This window comes from Teleopsis dalmanni, chromosome X (genome assembly GCF_002237135.1).
Source record: "Teleopsis dalmanni isolate 2A chromosome X, ASM223713v2, whole genome shotgun sequence".
Lineage (NCBI taxonomy): Eukaryota > Metazoa > Arthropoda > Insecta > Diptera > Diopsidae > Teleopsis > Teleopsis dalmanni.
Window position 1 is genome coordinate 44114483 of NC_051848.1, and position 16141 is coordinate 44130623.

Here is a 16141-nt window from a genome sequence, read left to right on the forward strand (position 1 = left end):
ACATATGAAAAAAATTGAAAAATTTAAATATTCAATTTGGAAATAATTTTGTTTATATTTACCGCCAATTGGATTTGTTTGTTGCTGTTTTATTGCAGTCGGTGGTGGACTTTCAATGCTGGTGGAGATTAGGGATGGTGCGTTTTGGCTATTAAAACTAGGTGGAATGCTATTTACTTGTTTATTAGTTGTAGAATTCGAAATATGCTGCTGAGTAAGAGGAGGTGATGGCGTTAGTTGCTGTTGACCTACTTGCAAATGAGACGGTTTCTTCGGTTGCAAAATTAATGAGGACAATGGTATGCCCATTAAACTGGTAGGCATTACTAACGGTGCGTGCTGTTGTGGTATTTTATTTAGTTGTTGGTTTACAACAGATACTTCAACCGGAATTTGCGGTTGCTTTTGATGATGCAACTGATTTGTTGTTATATGCTGTTGCTGGATTGCACTACCTTTTACATGAACCGATTGATCAGTATTTTGTGGTTGGACTGTAATATGCGGTTGACTACCTTGCATTGGGAAACCCATTTGTGGTTCCTTTGTACTGTGAATGTTTTGATGTGTTGGTGCTAAATGTGGAGCACCAGCTGACTGTTGAGATAAGGTAGGTATTTTGGAGGTTGCAACATGTAATGTATGCAGCTGATGTGGATGCTGATGTTGTTGCTGATGTTGTTGCTGGTGTGGTTGCGGATTCTGTTGCTGTGCTATTTGAGTTTGCTTTATTACAAAAGTCTGCTTTTGTTGCTTTGGATGTTGTTGAATGCAATTTGGCAAATTTGCTGACGAATTATTTGCGTGTGGCGTTGGAATATTTGCAACATGCTTCTGTTGGTGTTGTTGACTATAGTGCTGTGACTGCTGTCGATGTTGTTGCTGTGGATGTTGCTGTGGATGTTGCTGTTGTAAATGTTGTGATGGATGCTGTTGTGGTGGATGCTGTTGTTGAGAATGCTGTTGTTGTGGATGCTGTTGTTGTGGATGCTGTTGTTGTGGATGTTGTTGTGGTGGATGCTGTTGTTGTGGATGCTGTGGTGGTGGATGCTGTTGCGAATGTGAATGCTGCTGTTGTGGATGTGGATGTTGCTGTTGTTGATGTTGCTGTGCATGTAGTTGTGGTGGGTGTTGCTGTTGCGAATGCGCTTGTTGCTGCGAATGCGCTTGTTGTTGCGAATGCGCTTGTTGCTGCGAATGCGCTTGTTGTTGCGAATGCGCTTGTTGCTGCGAATGGGGTTGTTGTTGTTGATGCGACTGTTGTTGTTGATGCGACTGTTGTTGTTGATGCGACTGTTGTTGTTGATGCGACTGTTGATGCGACTGTTGTTGCGTATGCTGTTGCAGCACTTGGTGCTGCTGTAACGGCTGATGTTGTTGCAACTGCGTTTGTTGTTGACTCTGCTGTTGTTGTTGTGATTGATGAGATTGAGATTGAGATTGGAGCGGTTGATGTTGTTGATGCGGTTGATGTGTCTGATGGGGCTGTTGTGACTGGTGAGATTGCCGAACAACATTGCTAGACGAAGTTGGATGACCTGAATTAGACATCACTATATGCTGTTGCTGTTGCTGGTGTGATGCAACAGGTATTGTTTGTCCATTAAGTACATGAGCTTTTAGTGTTTGTATATTCAGGTTCGTCTGTTGTGTATGCATTACAGTAGGGCATTGCTGGACCATAATTGGTTGCTTAGTGGGCGTATGCATTACATGTGGTTGAATCAGGTGTTGCTGAATTATTGGAGGAGTCGCTGTAGATGTCTTCACTACAACACTAACAGGTTTGTTGACAAGTGACACTTGTGTTTTTGGTTGAGGCAAAACCTCTTCTACTTGTGGTGATTTTGTAGGTGCCCCTATTGCACTGTAACTCACTTGACTAGATCCTGATGCTTTAATCAGTTTAGTGTTTTTATCTGACTGCATGACTTTATCAGAACTGGACAAGCTAGAAGGCGATGTAATCAATGACTGTACTGTGTTTTGTGTATCACTTGCCAATTGTTTGTTAGTTGAAGTTGATGGTGATGAGTGTATTGCTTCTTCTTTCTTCTTTGAAGAACATCCACTCAAAACAGGTTCAACATTAGCTTTCAATATTTCTGCTGTTGGACTTTGAATGACAGCGATTTCTTTTGTGTGCGTTACTGGACTACCTGATCGAATATTTGTGATTGTTATACGAGAATCAATTTCAGCAGCAGCAATAGCTTTCTTTTTTGGATGTTGAGGAATTGCAGATGTAGACAACTGTAATGTAGGAGTAGATGACTGCTGTAGATTCTGGTGTTGATCAAGTTGTTCTTGAGAAGTTGTTAGCTTTTCTGATATTGCAGCTGTTGATGCTTTTGTTTCAGTGCTTTCTATTGCTTTTTCTTTAGTTTTCGCAGAATATTGTTCAGTCGATTGTTCCAACAAATTTATTTTCTTATCTACATTTGTATCCTGAACTGTTATATTTTCGAATGCGGATTTGATATCCTTATTACGTCTAGGGCGACCTACTGCATTTACAACGGGTACTACCGTCTCGGGTCCTTTCTTTAGGTTTGAATTTCTTCCAGAACGTCTTGGAGGAGTTTGTGCACCTTTCGCTATAACTGATGACATTTGTGTATTACGTACGACATCTTCAATTATATCATCAATGGTACTACGGTCTTTTTCAATAAGCCTACGTGATTTACGTGTATTCATTACTGCTAAAGAAGCAACATTCACTGACGTAGAACTTTCAGAATTATCTGATAAATAAGTTAGCTGCTGTTGAACCGTAGATTCCGGTTTCTCTTGTTCTGTACATTCAGCAGCTAATTGTTCAGATGTTTGTTGTAAGACGTCAGCATCACCTAAATTAAGTTCATTTGGTAAATTTTGTTTATCCTTTGTTTTTGATAAAGGTGGCGATTGTCCAGGACTTTTGATTGTTAGTATTAAACGCGGGCGTGCAGCACTTGCTGATTGCGAAAGTGCTTCTTTTGCTGCCTTTGACTCCTCACCCGAGTCGTCATGGAACTCATACACATCTTGATCTTCTGCAACAGATGTTATGGAGGATGATGTTGCTTCTTGTTTTTCAGATGTTACATTAACTGCAGTATGTACATTTTGCGTTTCAGGAACTTTTGTCTGTTGTTGCTTTATCTGATCTGATTGCTGGAATTGTTCTTCTTGATGGTGTTCTCTATCTTCTTGACACGCTGTTTCTGCAGCTACTTTTTGTTGTTGTATTATGCGTTGTGGGCCAACATTACTGCGAGGTGGTCGGCCTTTTCGTCCACGAGTCATAAGTGTAATCGATGTAGGTTTGCGCAAACGAGTTTGCATACCTATTTCTGACTCAATAGTCTGAATAGGCGACTGTGGTAAAGTTGGACATGCTTGTTTCTTGCCTCCTCTTGGTTGTCGACCACGTTTTGTTGTTCCACCCCGAACATTGCCTTGCTGCTCGTTTATTTTTCCACTGATTTCGGTGTCATTATCAATAGAAGGTAATGATGTATTTAAGCTTAAGGAACTTGTTGTTTTAGAACTTTCAATTGCTTGATCTTTTAAAGTTTCTATTGGATTTGAAGAGGAAGATGTCATGGAATAGTTCGGTTTTATTATGTCAAGATTTTTCGCTTGAGTTTGATCCGATTGTTGTCTTTCATCTTTATTTATGGTATCAATCTTTTTAATAACTGAATCTATGCCCACTTCCTTCACTAGCCAATAGTCATTGTCATCTTTCGTGTTCTGATTTGAATAATTTTTAGAATTATCAAACTTTGATAGACATTCGTCATTTAAAAGAGCACTATTACTGTCCTTAGCAACAACTGTTGGTGTAGGAGTTCTAATAACAGAAATATTTTCTACAATTTTTACGGGTTTTTCAGTAGCATCTAAAGCTTTCACGTTTTTGTCGTCCACTTTTGTTCGTGTTTCAACAGCAGTATTCGAACTTGGAACCACATCTTTATCAACTAAAGACGATGTATTTAGCACATCATCTGCCCCAGAATTGTGCGAGGAGTCAGTTGTTGATGGTGAATTGGTTAAGGAGTTTTTGACAATTATACGCTGTTGAGGAGAAGTGTGAGGTTGCGATATAGAAGCACCAGCATTTGCGTGGTGATATAATGCATGCGATGGTTGATGCTGCGTTGTTATTCTCGGTACAGAGACGTTTCGATATTGCGGTGATATGCCAACAGAACTTTGAGATTTAATATATAAAGGTGGTGATTGTGAACATTGAATAACATTCTGCGAAACTTGATTATGCGAAGACACTTGCGGTACTTCCTGCAATTGCCCAACTTGTTGTTGTCGCAGAATTAATAAGTTTGGTGAATTCTGCGTTGGTTTACTATTTGAGTTTATTATTTGAAGCGGCTTCAGTTGTGTCTGTTGCATTGTTGGCATTGATAGATGCTGCGAACCCGGATTTTGTTGAGGTGTCGATGAAGCATTGAATATTGGATTGGATGTTTGTTGCGGATTTTGTAAATGTACATTTTGCTGGGCTTGCGGGTAAACATGTTGCTGAATCTGATGACGTTGCTGCAGTTGTTGATTTTGTTGTGGTTGCTGCATAATGTGCTGATGATATTGTTGCTGCTTTTGTTGCTCTTGAGCGCTAAGAATTGTTGCATCACAAATAAACTGCTGTTGTTGAGGTGTCATTTTAGCTTGTTGCAATATTTGAGGCGAATGTTGCTGTTGCTGTTGCTGCTGCTGCTGCTGCAGCGATTGTTGTTGCTGCTGTGGCTGCTGTTGAATTTGTAATTGCTGATGCTTTTGTGAAGTAGGTGAAAACATACTTTTTGATTGAGGAGGGACTCTTGACAAAACTTGTGTTGGTTGAGTTTGCACGTTTACAACTTTGCTGATAATCGTTGGATGTGTTGAAACAGGTGATATTTTTTGTATTTGCATTGGCAAAATGCTTTGAGCGGAATGCTGATCAATTATAGACTTAGGAGAGGACGGTATATTACCCATATTTGCAGACAGTCCATCCGAAACTGATGTTGATGGTGATGGCAAATTAGCCCTCTGTTGTGTATGCAAAGCAGTTGGATTTGAAATTTGACTATTAATAACTTTTATTTGCGGTTGTATTCTATTCATTAAAGGACTTTGCGGATGCGTTGAACCTGAAGTAATAACTACGTTTTGATTAGTTAATGAAGGCATCGTGGTAACTGGACATATTTGCTTAATAGGTGTACTGCTGTGAGAGGTTGCATGTATTTGAGGACTATGCGGTGATGTAGTACCTTGTGAAACAGCGATACTTAGTTTATTATGATGTTGCGGAGAAAGCAGTATAGTGTCACATTCTGGTGATTTTGAAGATTGCGGTGCAACAAAGTGTGGTGGCAAGTCTGGAATTAATATAGTAGGTGGTTGAGCGTCGCATGAAATTACACTCTCCTTTAGTGTCGAGCGAGTAACTGTTGTGTTTGTAATTGGAATTGTATTAACTGTTGATGACGTACAGAATAATGAAATTGAAGCCGTTGTTACTAATGTAGGTTGTTCTACATGGCCAATGTTTGGAATTGGTAAGGTGAAACGGGCAGAAGATTCAATATTCGATTTTTCTTGAATTTTTTCATCTTTTATTATTGTTATGGGATTATTGGCTTGTGAATGATGGATGCCTGTTGGTGGTGTTGTAAAAAGTGACTCACTCTTTATTTGTTTCTCTGTGGTTTCAGTATTTAATTTTGTAATGACTGATTGCAAAGTAGTTGATGTTAAAGTTTGTTGATCAACCACTTTAGTAGTTTCTTCTTGAGTATCCATAGTACTTTGTAAAGACTGACTTGATAAATCTTCATCGGTTTTTATCTGATGCATGCAACTTTGGCTTTCTTCGATATTCTCTTCAGTATCAGTATCAATTTGAAGTTCTCTTTCAGACTGCGGGGTATCCACTTTAATATTTATATCATCGTTATTTAAGCTTTGCACAGCTTTACAAATTTCTTCAGCATCTTCCTCCGGCTGCAGTTGTTCGCTTGTCTCAATTACTTTAGCAGCTAATACTGTTTCTTCATCCACTTCTTCAGAGGTATTTTCAATTACTGTTAAGTCGTCTAATACATCATCATTGAATGAATAATCAGGATTTGAAGAGTTACCAAAACTTTCACCAAGTAAAGCTGAAACCGCGCTTTCTGTTTCTTCTTGAGATATAACAACTCGTGATTTTGTATCCTCAGTTTTATCCAAATGTTTTGATGAGTCTGGTGGAGATTGGATAGGAATTTTCAGTTTATCATTAGAATCTAAAACGGAAGAACTATATTCTGCAGAAATAGATTGAACAGCTGATTCACTTATTTTTTCATCAACTTCTCCGTCAAAACCAGGAATATATATTTCTTTCTTCTTAGTTGTTGTCGCTGGTGGTATAGAAATCGATGACGATAATGAACTTATTGATTCATTCATTTGATCGCTCGAAAAAGGTGACTTAAGTGTAGCTTTAGATTTATTCATATTTGCAGAATCAAAACTAGAGCACACAGGAGTTGAAGGTGTAAATTTCTCATTCGAAGTATTTAAATTTGTCGTAGTAGGTGTTTTAGGAATTGGACTTATTATTTTTAACTCACGCATTGGAGATAGTGGAACTACAGTTACAGATTTATTATGGATCATTTTCGGTGTTTTTATATTTGAGTCCAGATCTGCGTAATCATCATCACCAATAAGACATGGTAAACTTGGAGATGGTTTCAACATGGATAAAATCGATTCTTCTTCGAGCTGATCCAATTTATTTAACTCTTTTGAAGATGATTGTGTTTCCGTACTTGGTCTTACAATTGTTGGTGGTGAAATACCAAAATGTTGAATATGTTGTGATGATGAGGGTAAATTCAACTCTCGTCGCTGGTGATTATGTTTCTCTTCCTTAGAACGCTTCTTCTTTTTCTTTTTCTCTTTGCCTTTAATATTAAATTGGGGCTGTTGCGCAATTTTATGAACTCCTTGTAATTCATTTATGTTTATCTCGTTTACAGTTTGCTTTTCTTGTGTAGTATTTTGTGACAAAATTTCCAATGAATTTTCATCACCATCAGAGAAACGAAATACATCAGTCATATCACTACGGTATGTTGCAGTTGTTGAAGGAGTAGCATCTTCATTGTTTTTATTATCAGAATCTTCCATTAGTTGTGCTTCTAGTGCACGTCCTGCTTCATCTAAATCAACACTATTTTCATCGTCTAACTGTTTGGGATGTTGTTGAAGCACTGATAGCGCATGTTGTTCACGCGACTTCTCGCGCTCCTTTCGTTTTTTCTCACGTTTATCTTTTCGATGTCGTTCTCGATCAATGTATGCACTACATAATTTCTGTTTATTTTCTTCATTTTCCTCAACCGTATGCGATTTTGGAGTAAGCGGTTCCTGTTTATATGGATTTAAAGCTGCTGATACAACCGGTCCAGCTATACTAGAAGAAGTCGAAATATTTGCATTACTTCTTGACGGTGAAGAAAATTCCTTTAATGTGCTATCAGCAAACTGTGATTCTTCATCTGAAATCGGACCAAATATATCTTCCATTTTTTCATCACCACGTTTATGTGAAAATGGCACAGAAGCAGATGCAATTTTGCAGAATATACGAGATGCATCAAGGTTTTTAGATTTTTTAGCCTTCTTCAACCGATGACGATCTTCTTTACTTAATTTTTCATGTTCAATACTGCTACCATATTCATTAATATTACGACCTTTGTCACGTTTCTTTTCCTTCCTATCTTTATGACGCTTTTTCTCAGTACAAAGTACATCACCTACAATATTATTCATAAACAGATTGGAGGAAACAGCTGACTCTCGTTTAAGTTCATCAAATGGATCAAACGATGGAGAAATTTTATTTGATTTCATTTCAGCTGAAGAGACTTTGTATATATTTGATTCGATTGGGGTTAAAGTGTCAGTATCTGTAGATTGATTTGCTGGATCAATTAATGGTAATGAAGCCTTTAAACGCTTTTTGTTCTTTTTATGTTTTCTTCTACTTTCTGTTGAGAAATGTTGTGGAGTTTTTATTTTCTGCTGATCTTCTGAATTGTAAACATAGTTATCACTAACAAAGGAATTGTCAAATAAATCTTTGAACTCCTTTTTAATTTCATCGGCAGATATAATATTTGCCGATTCATTACCACCACAAACTTGTTGCTCGTCTAAAGATGATACTGAGCAACGGCGTTTCGGCTTAATATCAGCATTTGGAGGATCTGGAAGACTTAATTCTTTTTTAATTTTCTTATTAAATTTATTTATTATTATGTCGCAATCATTATTTTTCTTTTCAACTTTAATTTTAATATCTGGTGCCGATTGTGATTCAGAATCGGAAGCTATTCTTGAAGTATAGCAATTGCGTTTATTTACAATCTTTTTACTTGGTGATGATTTTATGCGTACATTTCTCCGAATTTCATCATCTGAACTTTCATCACCATCGCACTGTCGCTTTACATTCTTGACTTTTTGTTTGCGACATCCTTCATTTGTTACAACCACCGAATCAGAATCTGAAAACACCTTTTTGGCGTTAGTATTTGAAATAGAACGCTTGCTTTTATTGACATTATTATAACCCTCATCACCAGATGATTTTAAGCCGGGATGATTGTCACCACCTCTATGATTTCGTTCTTCAAAGTCAGAATCTGAATCACCATCATAGCTAGTAGACCTCTTCTTCTCCACTCTTTTAGCGCGACATTGCTTGAGTTGTGAAAATTTGGCTTTAATTTTTTTCTCTTCCTCCTGTTTTTGCATATTTTTACATGAACGAGCTTTAACCTTATCATACATAGACACATAGGGACCATCATCTGGTATGTCAAATATGGAATGTTTCTTTCCAGCTAACGCTTCATCAGAATAGTCTGAATCTGCAGAACTTAAGTTAACTTTTCTGGATGGTGTATTTTTAAGGTTATTACCTTGTCGACTACCTAAATTTGATTGTTGTTGTTGCTGGTGCTGGTGCTGCTGCTGCTGATTTACAGGTGTTGTCTCTTCTGAACATTGAGGTGATTTATGTCCCTCATTACGATTGTCATTCTGTTGCTCATTTTTGACTTTAACATTTTCGGTCGAAACACCACTTATTGAACATCGTCGATTCGAGTTATAAGATATACCCAACACATCTTCGTCAGTGACATTATTATTAGCCACAATCGATGCAGACAATGAATCATTTACGGAATGTCTTTTCTTCTCACGATGCTCTCTTTTACCTTTATGACGTGAGTGATCACGATGTTGTTTCTGTTGATTTACAACCTTGGTCACTTGTGTTTGCCGTTGTGATGTCGATGAACTATCATCTTTTTTATTAAAGTTATGCTTCATATGAGCGAATGGATTACTTTGCTCGTGTTCTGATTGTTCGTCAATCTGGTATTTCATTTTATCTTCTAGATTATCTCCAACACCGTCCAAATTCATATTAACGCTATCATCATAATGTTGCTGTGATAATTTTTGTTTATGTTTTCCTTTAGGTTTTGCATCTTTCGATTTTACCTTGTCATCTAAGTTACAATTCTTTTTAGATTGATGACTTGAATGAAACTTTTGAGGAACAGTATATGGCATTTGATTACTTTGACTTTCACTTCTATGGGATTCAGATGTTTGGTCAATTTTAAAACGTTTATTGTACTCATCAATCTTCTTTGTACCGGTAGTTGTACCATCACTGTCTTGTGAACTAGCACGTCTTTTTGAGTTTCGACTGGGCGACTCACATGATTTTTGTCTACGCTGTTTAGTTGTTTCCATTGAAGAACTGTTCCCATCGGTTGAACTTTCTTTGTTTGTTTGAAGATTACTGTCATAAAGAAAATCTTGATTATCACAAACTGGAACGTAAGGTGTATTAGATGCATACTTTGTTAAATCTATTTGCTTGTCTTGCTGTTCATTAACTGTATCACAATCAACTAATTCATTTCCTCTTGTTTTGGATTTTCTTTCAACATGAAAATTATCCGATTTTCCAAGATGATCTTGTTCTTTCTTCTCCCTTCCTTCCATACGTTCTTGTTTATCTTTTTGTTCTTGCTCATATTTTCCTGTTTCTGATTCTGACACATCATTATCACGTAATTGGTTTTTATTTTGCTTGTCACGTTTTTCTTTTTCTTTATCTATTTTCTCGTAATCCAAATACTTTCTATTAAAAATATCTAGATCCTTATCTTCACAATCACTTGAATTGATTTTGTTGGTTGAATGTTCTTCTGATAGTAGTTGATGTCTTCGCTTTTCTGTCATTCGATTAATGCTTTTTCTTTCAGAGCTGCTTCTTTTACTTTTATTTGACTTTTCATTGTTTTTAGAGTTAACCAGAGATCCAGATGGTAATTTTGAGTGGCTAGAGATTTCTTCAGTTTGTTGATGAGAAGAAGATAAGGAACTATTAGTGACTGGCATATGTTGCTCAACAGAAGATATTTGGTTAAAAGACCCTTTCACTGTGTTATTGGGTACAGAAAGGGATTTTGTTAGTAAGCGTGTTTCAGAAAAGGCTGGTCTACCTTCTATATTCTCTGTAACAAACTCATCCATTCCCTGCGCTGGAACACTGAACGATTTAATAATTGATTTCAGTCCACCAGATGATTGTGTAAAGGACTCAGCCGGAGCAGGTCCACTAGGAGGTGCCGGTTGCGCTGAAGGTGAAGGTGCTGCACTGCTTGGTAAAGGAGGATGACTAGGGAATGGATATTGCAGGCCTTTTGGTGCTGTAGACGGGCTTGTTGAAGCAGGTATACTCTGTTGTGTTGTTAATACAATTGGAATAGGTGCTATTGTCGTTGAAGGTTTAGTAATAGGTGCTGTCTGATTAACAGTCCCCACTGATGGGGATGGCGATGGGCTATTATATGGTGACATTGATGCTTGAGGTGAATTCATTGGTGACAAACTGCTTAGCCGCTGCATTAAATGATACGATTTACCAGTACTAACACTAACGCTGCTACTTCCAACCACGGGTGTTTTTGTAACTGCCAAATTAGGTAAACTTGGCGAAGTGCAAATGCTAGTTGTACTTTTCGGCATCTGTGAAGATTCACTGAAAGGTTCGTACCACTGATTTTTCTTAAGTCGTTGGAAATCATCATCAAAAATTGATTTTTTAGCCAGTACAGATTTTACTATATCAGATGGATGTACTTCATGAACCTCAGCATCAAATGATTTTTGAGATGGAGTCGTCGGTAAAGGTGTATTATTGCCTGCAGTAGGACCCGGAAGAGGAACATTTGCAACATGTTGATCTGGCTGTGGTGGTGCTTGTCGCCAGTTCGGAACATTGTTACAAAATTCTTCCGGTCTCTGTGGTGGCCACTGTCCACTATTTACCACTTCATTGGGACGAAATATTTGTTTAAAATCTGGGTGGCGGACATATTCATTTTTCTTTACAATGTTTCCACCCATTGCATAACTGGTACCCCCACCAGACCATCGTTCATACATTTCATCAAGAGTTCGAATGCGTTCTTCTAAGGAAGGACTGTCAGTTGGTTGTACGGGCACATCCGAATCACTAGAATTTGTGCTTAACGAGCGGGTTCTCATAGGACTTACCAATGCTGTAGCTGACATTGAGGAATTAATAATACCAGAAGTACCCGATACATGACCATAATGCTGATGCTGATGATGATGATGATGGTGATGCGATCGCCAATGTGAATAGCGTGCCGCGGGGCTCATCATGTTAGCTGCTGGTGCAGAGGACGCTATATTATGACTAAGACTAGAATTAATGTAACTGCAACTGCCACTTAAATTATTGTTTGACAATATATGTGCACCAGAGACTAAGTAAGGATTAGTTAAGCTATTTCCATGCATTGATATATTTGTAGGTTGACTTGTTCCAACAATAGGTCCACCCATTCCGCCATTTCGATATTGCTGAAAAAATTGTATTCCAAATTTTGGCAAGGGCAATATCATAGGTTCAAATGGACGATCACGTGGAATGCGGCGGGGTTCACTAGGAATAACTTCAGGTCGCTCATCGCAGAGTGGAGTCCCAGGACGTGAACCATCAGAGCTCTCCCCGCCACTAGCTTCATGGGAATGATGTGAATGCAATTGATGCCCTCGTCCGCGTGATACATGATGATGAAAGTCATCACTGCTTGAATTTACACCATTATTGTTCATTTGCAAAACCGATGACATATTGCTACTAGCATTACTGCTGACAACTCGACGTCTTTTATTTGCTGCTTGCGATGATGTTATCGAAGCGGACATGAGGTGCTGTGAATACATATCACTGGTAGATGAATTACTAATGACACCTTCATGTCGCGTGGACGAAGTAGAAGTTGCATTTGGGGGTAAATTTGATGATGTTGTAATATCTTTGGACGGTCGATGACTAAGTTCATGTAGTGGTTTATTATGTTCCTGTTGTACCTGATGATGAGTGTTATGCAACTGTTGATATAAACTATTTATATCAGAGAGATGTCGTACATCACTTTTCCGATATGAAAAATCGAGCAAATAATTTACATCACAGTTAGGAATTAAGTTATTTTCAGAATGTTCACTACTATTCACATCTTGTAAATGGGGCTGGTTCTATATATATAATACAAAAGAAAAAAAAAAACAAAGAACAAGAAAAAAAAATTATATATAATACAGATCATATACAGATTATATATATATAATTATTTATAAATAATTTTAACACGTTAGCAAGTAACAAAATTTATTAAAATACAATGTATATTTTTTTATATATCAGTTTGATTCTTACCAGTTCTTTAGATATATTTGTAAAGTGATGATCTATTTTCATCCGTTTTCTTGGGCTTACAACATTTTCATCACTTGACGGACATTCATCTAACTGATCTAATAAATGCGAACGTTCCCTTTGTAAAATTCGTATATCACCTAAAATTTATAAACACATTTAATAAATTTTTTAAATTATATTAGTTTAATATAAATTAATATACCCTTTTGTTGAGATGGACTTTTATCACAACAACGACGTGCATTATTACTATTGAAAGTTATTTCAAGCCCTTCAATATTTGCACCAGTTGTAGAGCTACTCACGACTGGTCCAAGACGAAGAAGTAAAGGCGAATCAGAACGTAAACTATTACTACCATAAAGATTCTGCGCTGCATCTTCATCATGCGATGCACATGAACCTTGACTGTATTCATCGTTCGATCTAAATCGTCGTGCCTCCGAATGATCAAGTTCAAAAGCGATGCGCGAACTACGAGATCCACGACTACGTGTTGTAGTTGTGTTTCCAGATATTGTTGAAAGATTAAGAGGTACAGAAATAGAAGGACAAACACAAAAGCTGTCTGGCATTGCTGAGTTATTATTATTCGAAACATTAGTCACTAGAGCTGGCGGTAGCGTAGATACAACAACACCTGAGCAGCTACTACTACTACTGCTTGGTGTATTATTGGGTGAACACCCATCATTCGAATTTTGGTGGCGACTAAATGAAGAGGCTCGAGAGCGTGATTGTAATTCATAACGGTTAAACCGAGTTCCTTATAAAATTAAAAGTAATTTTTATTAAAAAAAGCTTGCCAGCTATAACAGCACAATATAATATTTATATTAAAAGATTATATCTTTTAAGCAATAAAAACAGTTTGGAAACCAGTTAAAGTGCAGAGCTTTTCAAAAACGATTGAAATGATTATTGTATTCTTTTAAATAAAATGCAAACTTAAAAATTTGAATATGAAGGATGAATGAAATCATATTTGACTGATTGATTGCACGTCCTATAACATCATAAAGGAATATATAATTATTTATATTTAAACTCAATTAATACTTAGTGGTATAGACTAAACGAAAAAAAAAAAAATTTTTTAATGATAAATTTAAATACGAAATTTTAAATTTTGGTGTACCGCATAAATATGCAATTAAATTAATTATGTGTAAAATATTGAAAGAGAACTATGAACATTTAAAATTGGAACCTCATTGAATCACTCATTTATAATCAAATTGTACGACTGAGCTTTAAGTAAATTATGTTCTTATATAAATAAGGACAAAAACCAGTCGTGGAGCTATTATTTATGGTAACAAATATTATAAGGCAGTGGAAATTCGAGAAAAAATGTGATGAAAAGTAAAAAATAGTGGTACTACAATATATATAAATATATAACATAATATAAAAAATGTGATAAAGGTTCAAAAAAGAATGGTTGAAATTCTACTTTTTTTTTAATAGTTAATAGTACTAGTTAAACTATGTTCGAATACTGTTTTAACTTGTATGAATATGGTTAATAATTTTAACAGATTTAGTATATTTAGTATGTTTTATTAAAAGCATCTTAAATCAAATTAAGCTCTAAAATTTTTTTTGTTAATGTGAAAGAGACTATTACAAGCTGAGACTATCTCAGACATCAACATAAATAAGTATAAACTAACTTGAACATACCTGTATTTTGCTTTTCTAATTTATCATAGAAGGCGTCCTGACACTCACGGGAAGCAAAATCAATTTGCAGTTTACGCCCTCGAAATGTTGTTCCACGCATTTCTTTCACAGCTGTCTGTGCGTACTGTATTTGTTCATATAGTACTAAAGCCAACTGTCTCACACGATCAATAATGACTTTGGTTACAGTTCCATATCGAGAAAATTGAGACTGTAAATGTGATTCGGAAATTTTCTCACTGACACCATCTATCCAAACACAATTTGTTGGCATTGATTTACCGAACCCCAATTTAATACGATTGTTTCCCAAATGTTCACCATCCATTTTACGCATTGCCTTCACAACAGAAACAATATCCGAATACTGACAAAATGCATATGCATTCACCCCTTGCTTTTTAATGTCAATTTCAATGATTTCTCCAAAACATTCGAAATGACTCCGCAATTCACTAGACGTTATATCCTTCTCTAAATTACCAATAAAAAGAGTACGTGTCGATTTTGGATGATATTCGTCTAATTCAGCTTCATAAGGACGAAATTCATTATCTTCAACATCATGCCCTTGATATGGTTCCACTTCAATTTTGTAACCAAAGAATTTTTTATCATGTGAAACCTCTAGTGCTTTTTCCACGTCATCAGGTTTCTTAAAGCAGACAAGCGCATATCTTTCTGAACTTTGGCCAACAACTTTAACCCATGTAACCTTGCCATGCTTTTTATATTCATGAAATAGACCATCTTTAAGAGATGTATCTGATGATCTTGCAGGTAAATTTCGTACACGAATAGCTAATGGCCGGTTATCTTCCGTGTGTACTATAGGATTTGAGGTGGAACACGAACTAATACTACTACTGCTACTGCTACTACTATTAACACCACCACATGTGCTGTTACTGGGATTTGACGTACCACCTATTTTATACAAAAATAAATAAATTAGTAACAAATATAAATATAAATATAAATATAAATATAAATATAAATATAAATATAAATATAAATATAAATATAAATATAAATATATAATAAATAAAGAAATATAAATATATAATAAATAAATAAATATAAATATATAATAAATAAATAAATATAAATATATAATAAATAAAGAAATATAAATATATAATAAATTAATAAATAAATATATATATAGATATATAATAAATAAATAAATATAAATATATAATAAATAAATAAATATAAATATATAATAAATAAATAAATATAAATATATAATAAATAAATAGATATAAATATATAATAAATAAATAAATATAAATAAAAATAAAAATATAAATATAAATATAAATATAAATATAAATATAAATATAAATATAAATATAATTATAAATATAAATAAATATAAATATAATGTATTATTCTTCATAAATAATTAATATTTAATTTTTATATTTTTTTCTGACATTAAACAATATTTCCATATATAATGGAGCCGAAATTTGGCAATTGATTTTAATAATTATTATTATTTTTACAAATTTTTTCCAATTAGTTATATATAGCTTAGTTCTTGAGACATCAGACCTTAAAATTGTAAACAATGTATTGAATAAAGTATATTATAATGTGGCCGAGATT

At 35.4% G+C, this 16141-nt stretch overlaps 1 protein-coding gene across 4 annotated transcripts in view; it reads right to left on the reverse strand.

The window, feature by feature from the left end:
* Nucleotides 1–16141, reverse strand: part of LOC119687187 (protein split ends) — a 77574-nt gene that overhangs the window by 4127 nt on the left and 57306 nt on the right. For 3 of the 4 annotated variants that reach the window (XM_038101436.1, XM_038101437.1, XM_038101440.1), the window contains exons 6-9: nt 14528–15454; nt 13044–13607; nt 12839–12978; nt 63–12657 (exon numbers count right to left, since the gene is read on the reverse strand). In XM_038101436.1, the coding sequence (XP_037957364.1) occupies nt 63–12657; nt 12839–12978; nt 13044–13607; nt 14528–15454 (14226 nt within the window). The remainder of the gene's footprint in view (nt 1–62; nt 12658–12838; nt 12979–13043; nt 13608–14527; nt 15455–16141) is intronic. The other variant, XM_038101439.1, reaches the window with a different exon arrangement.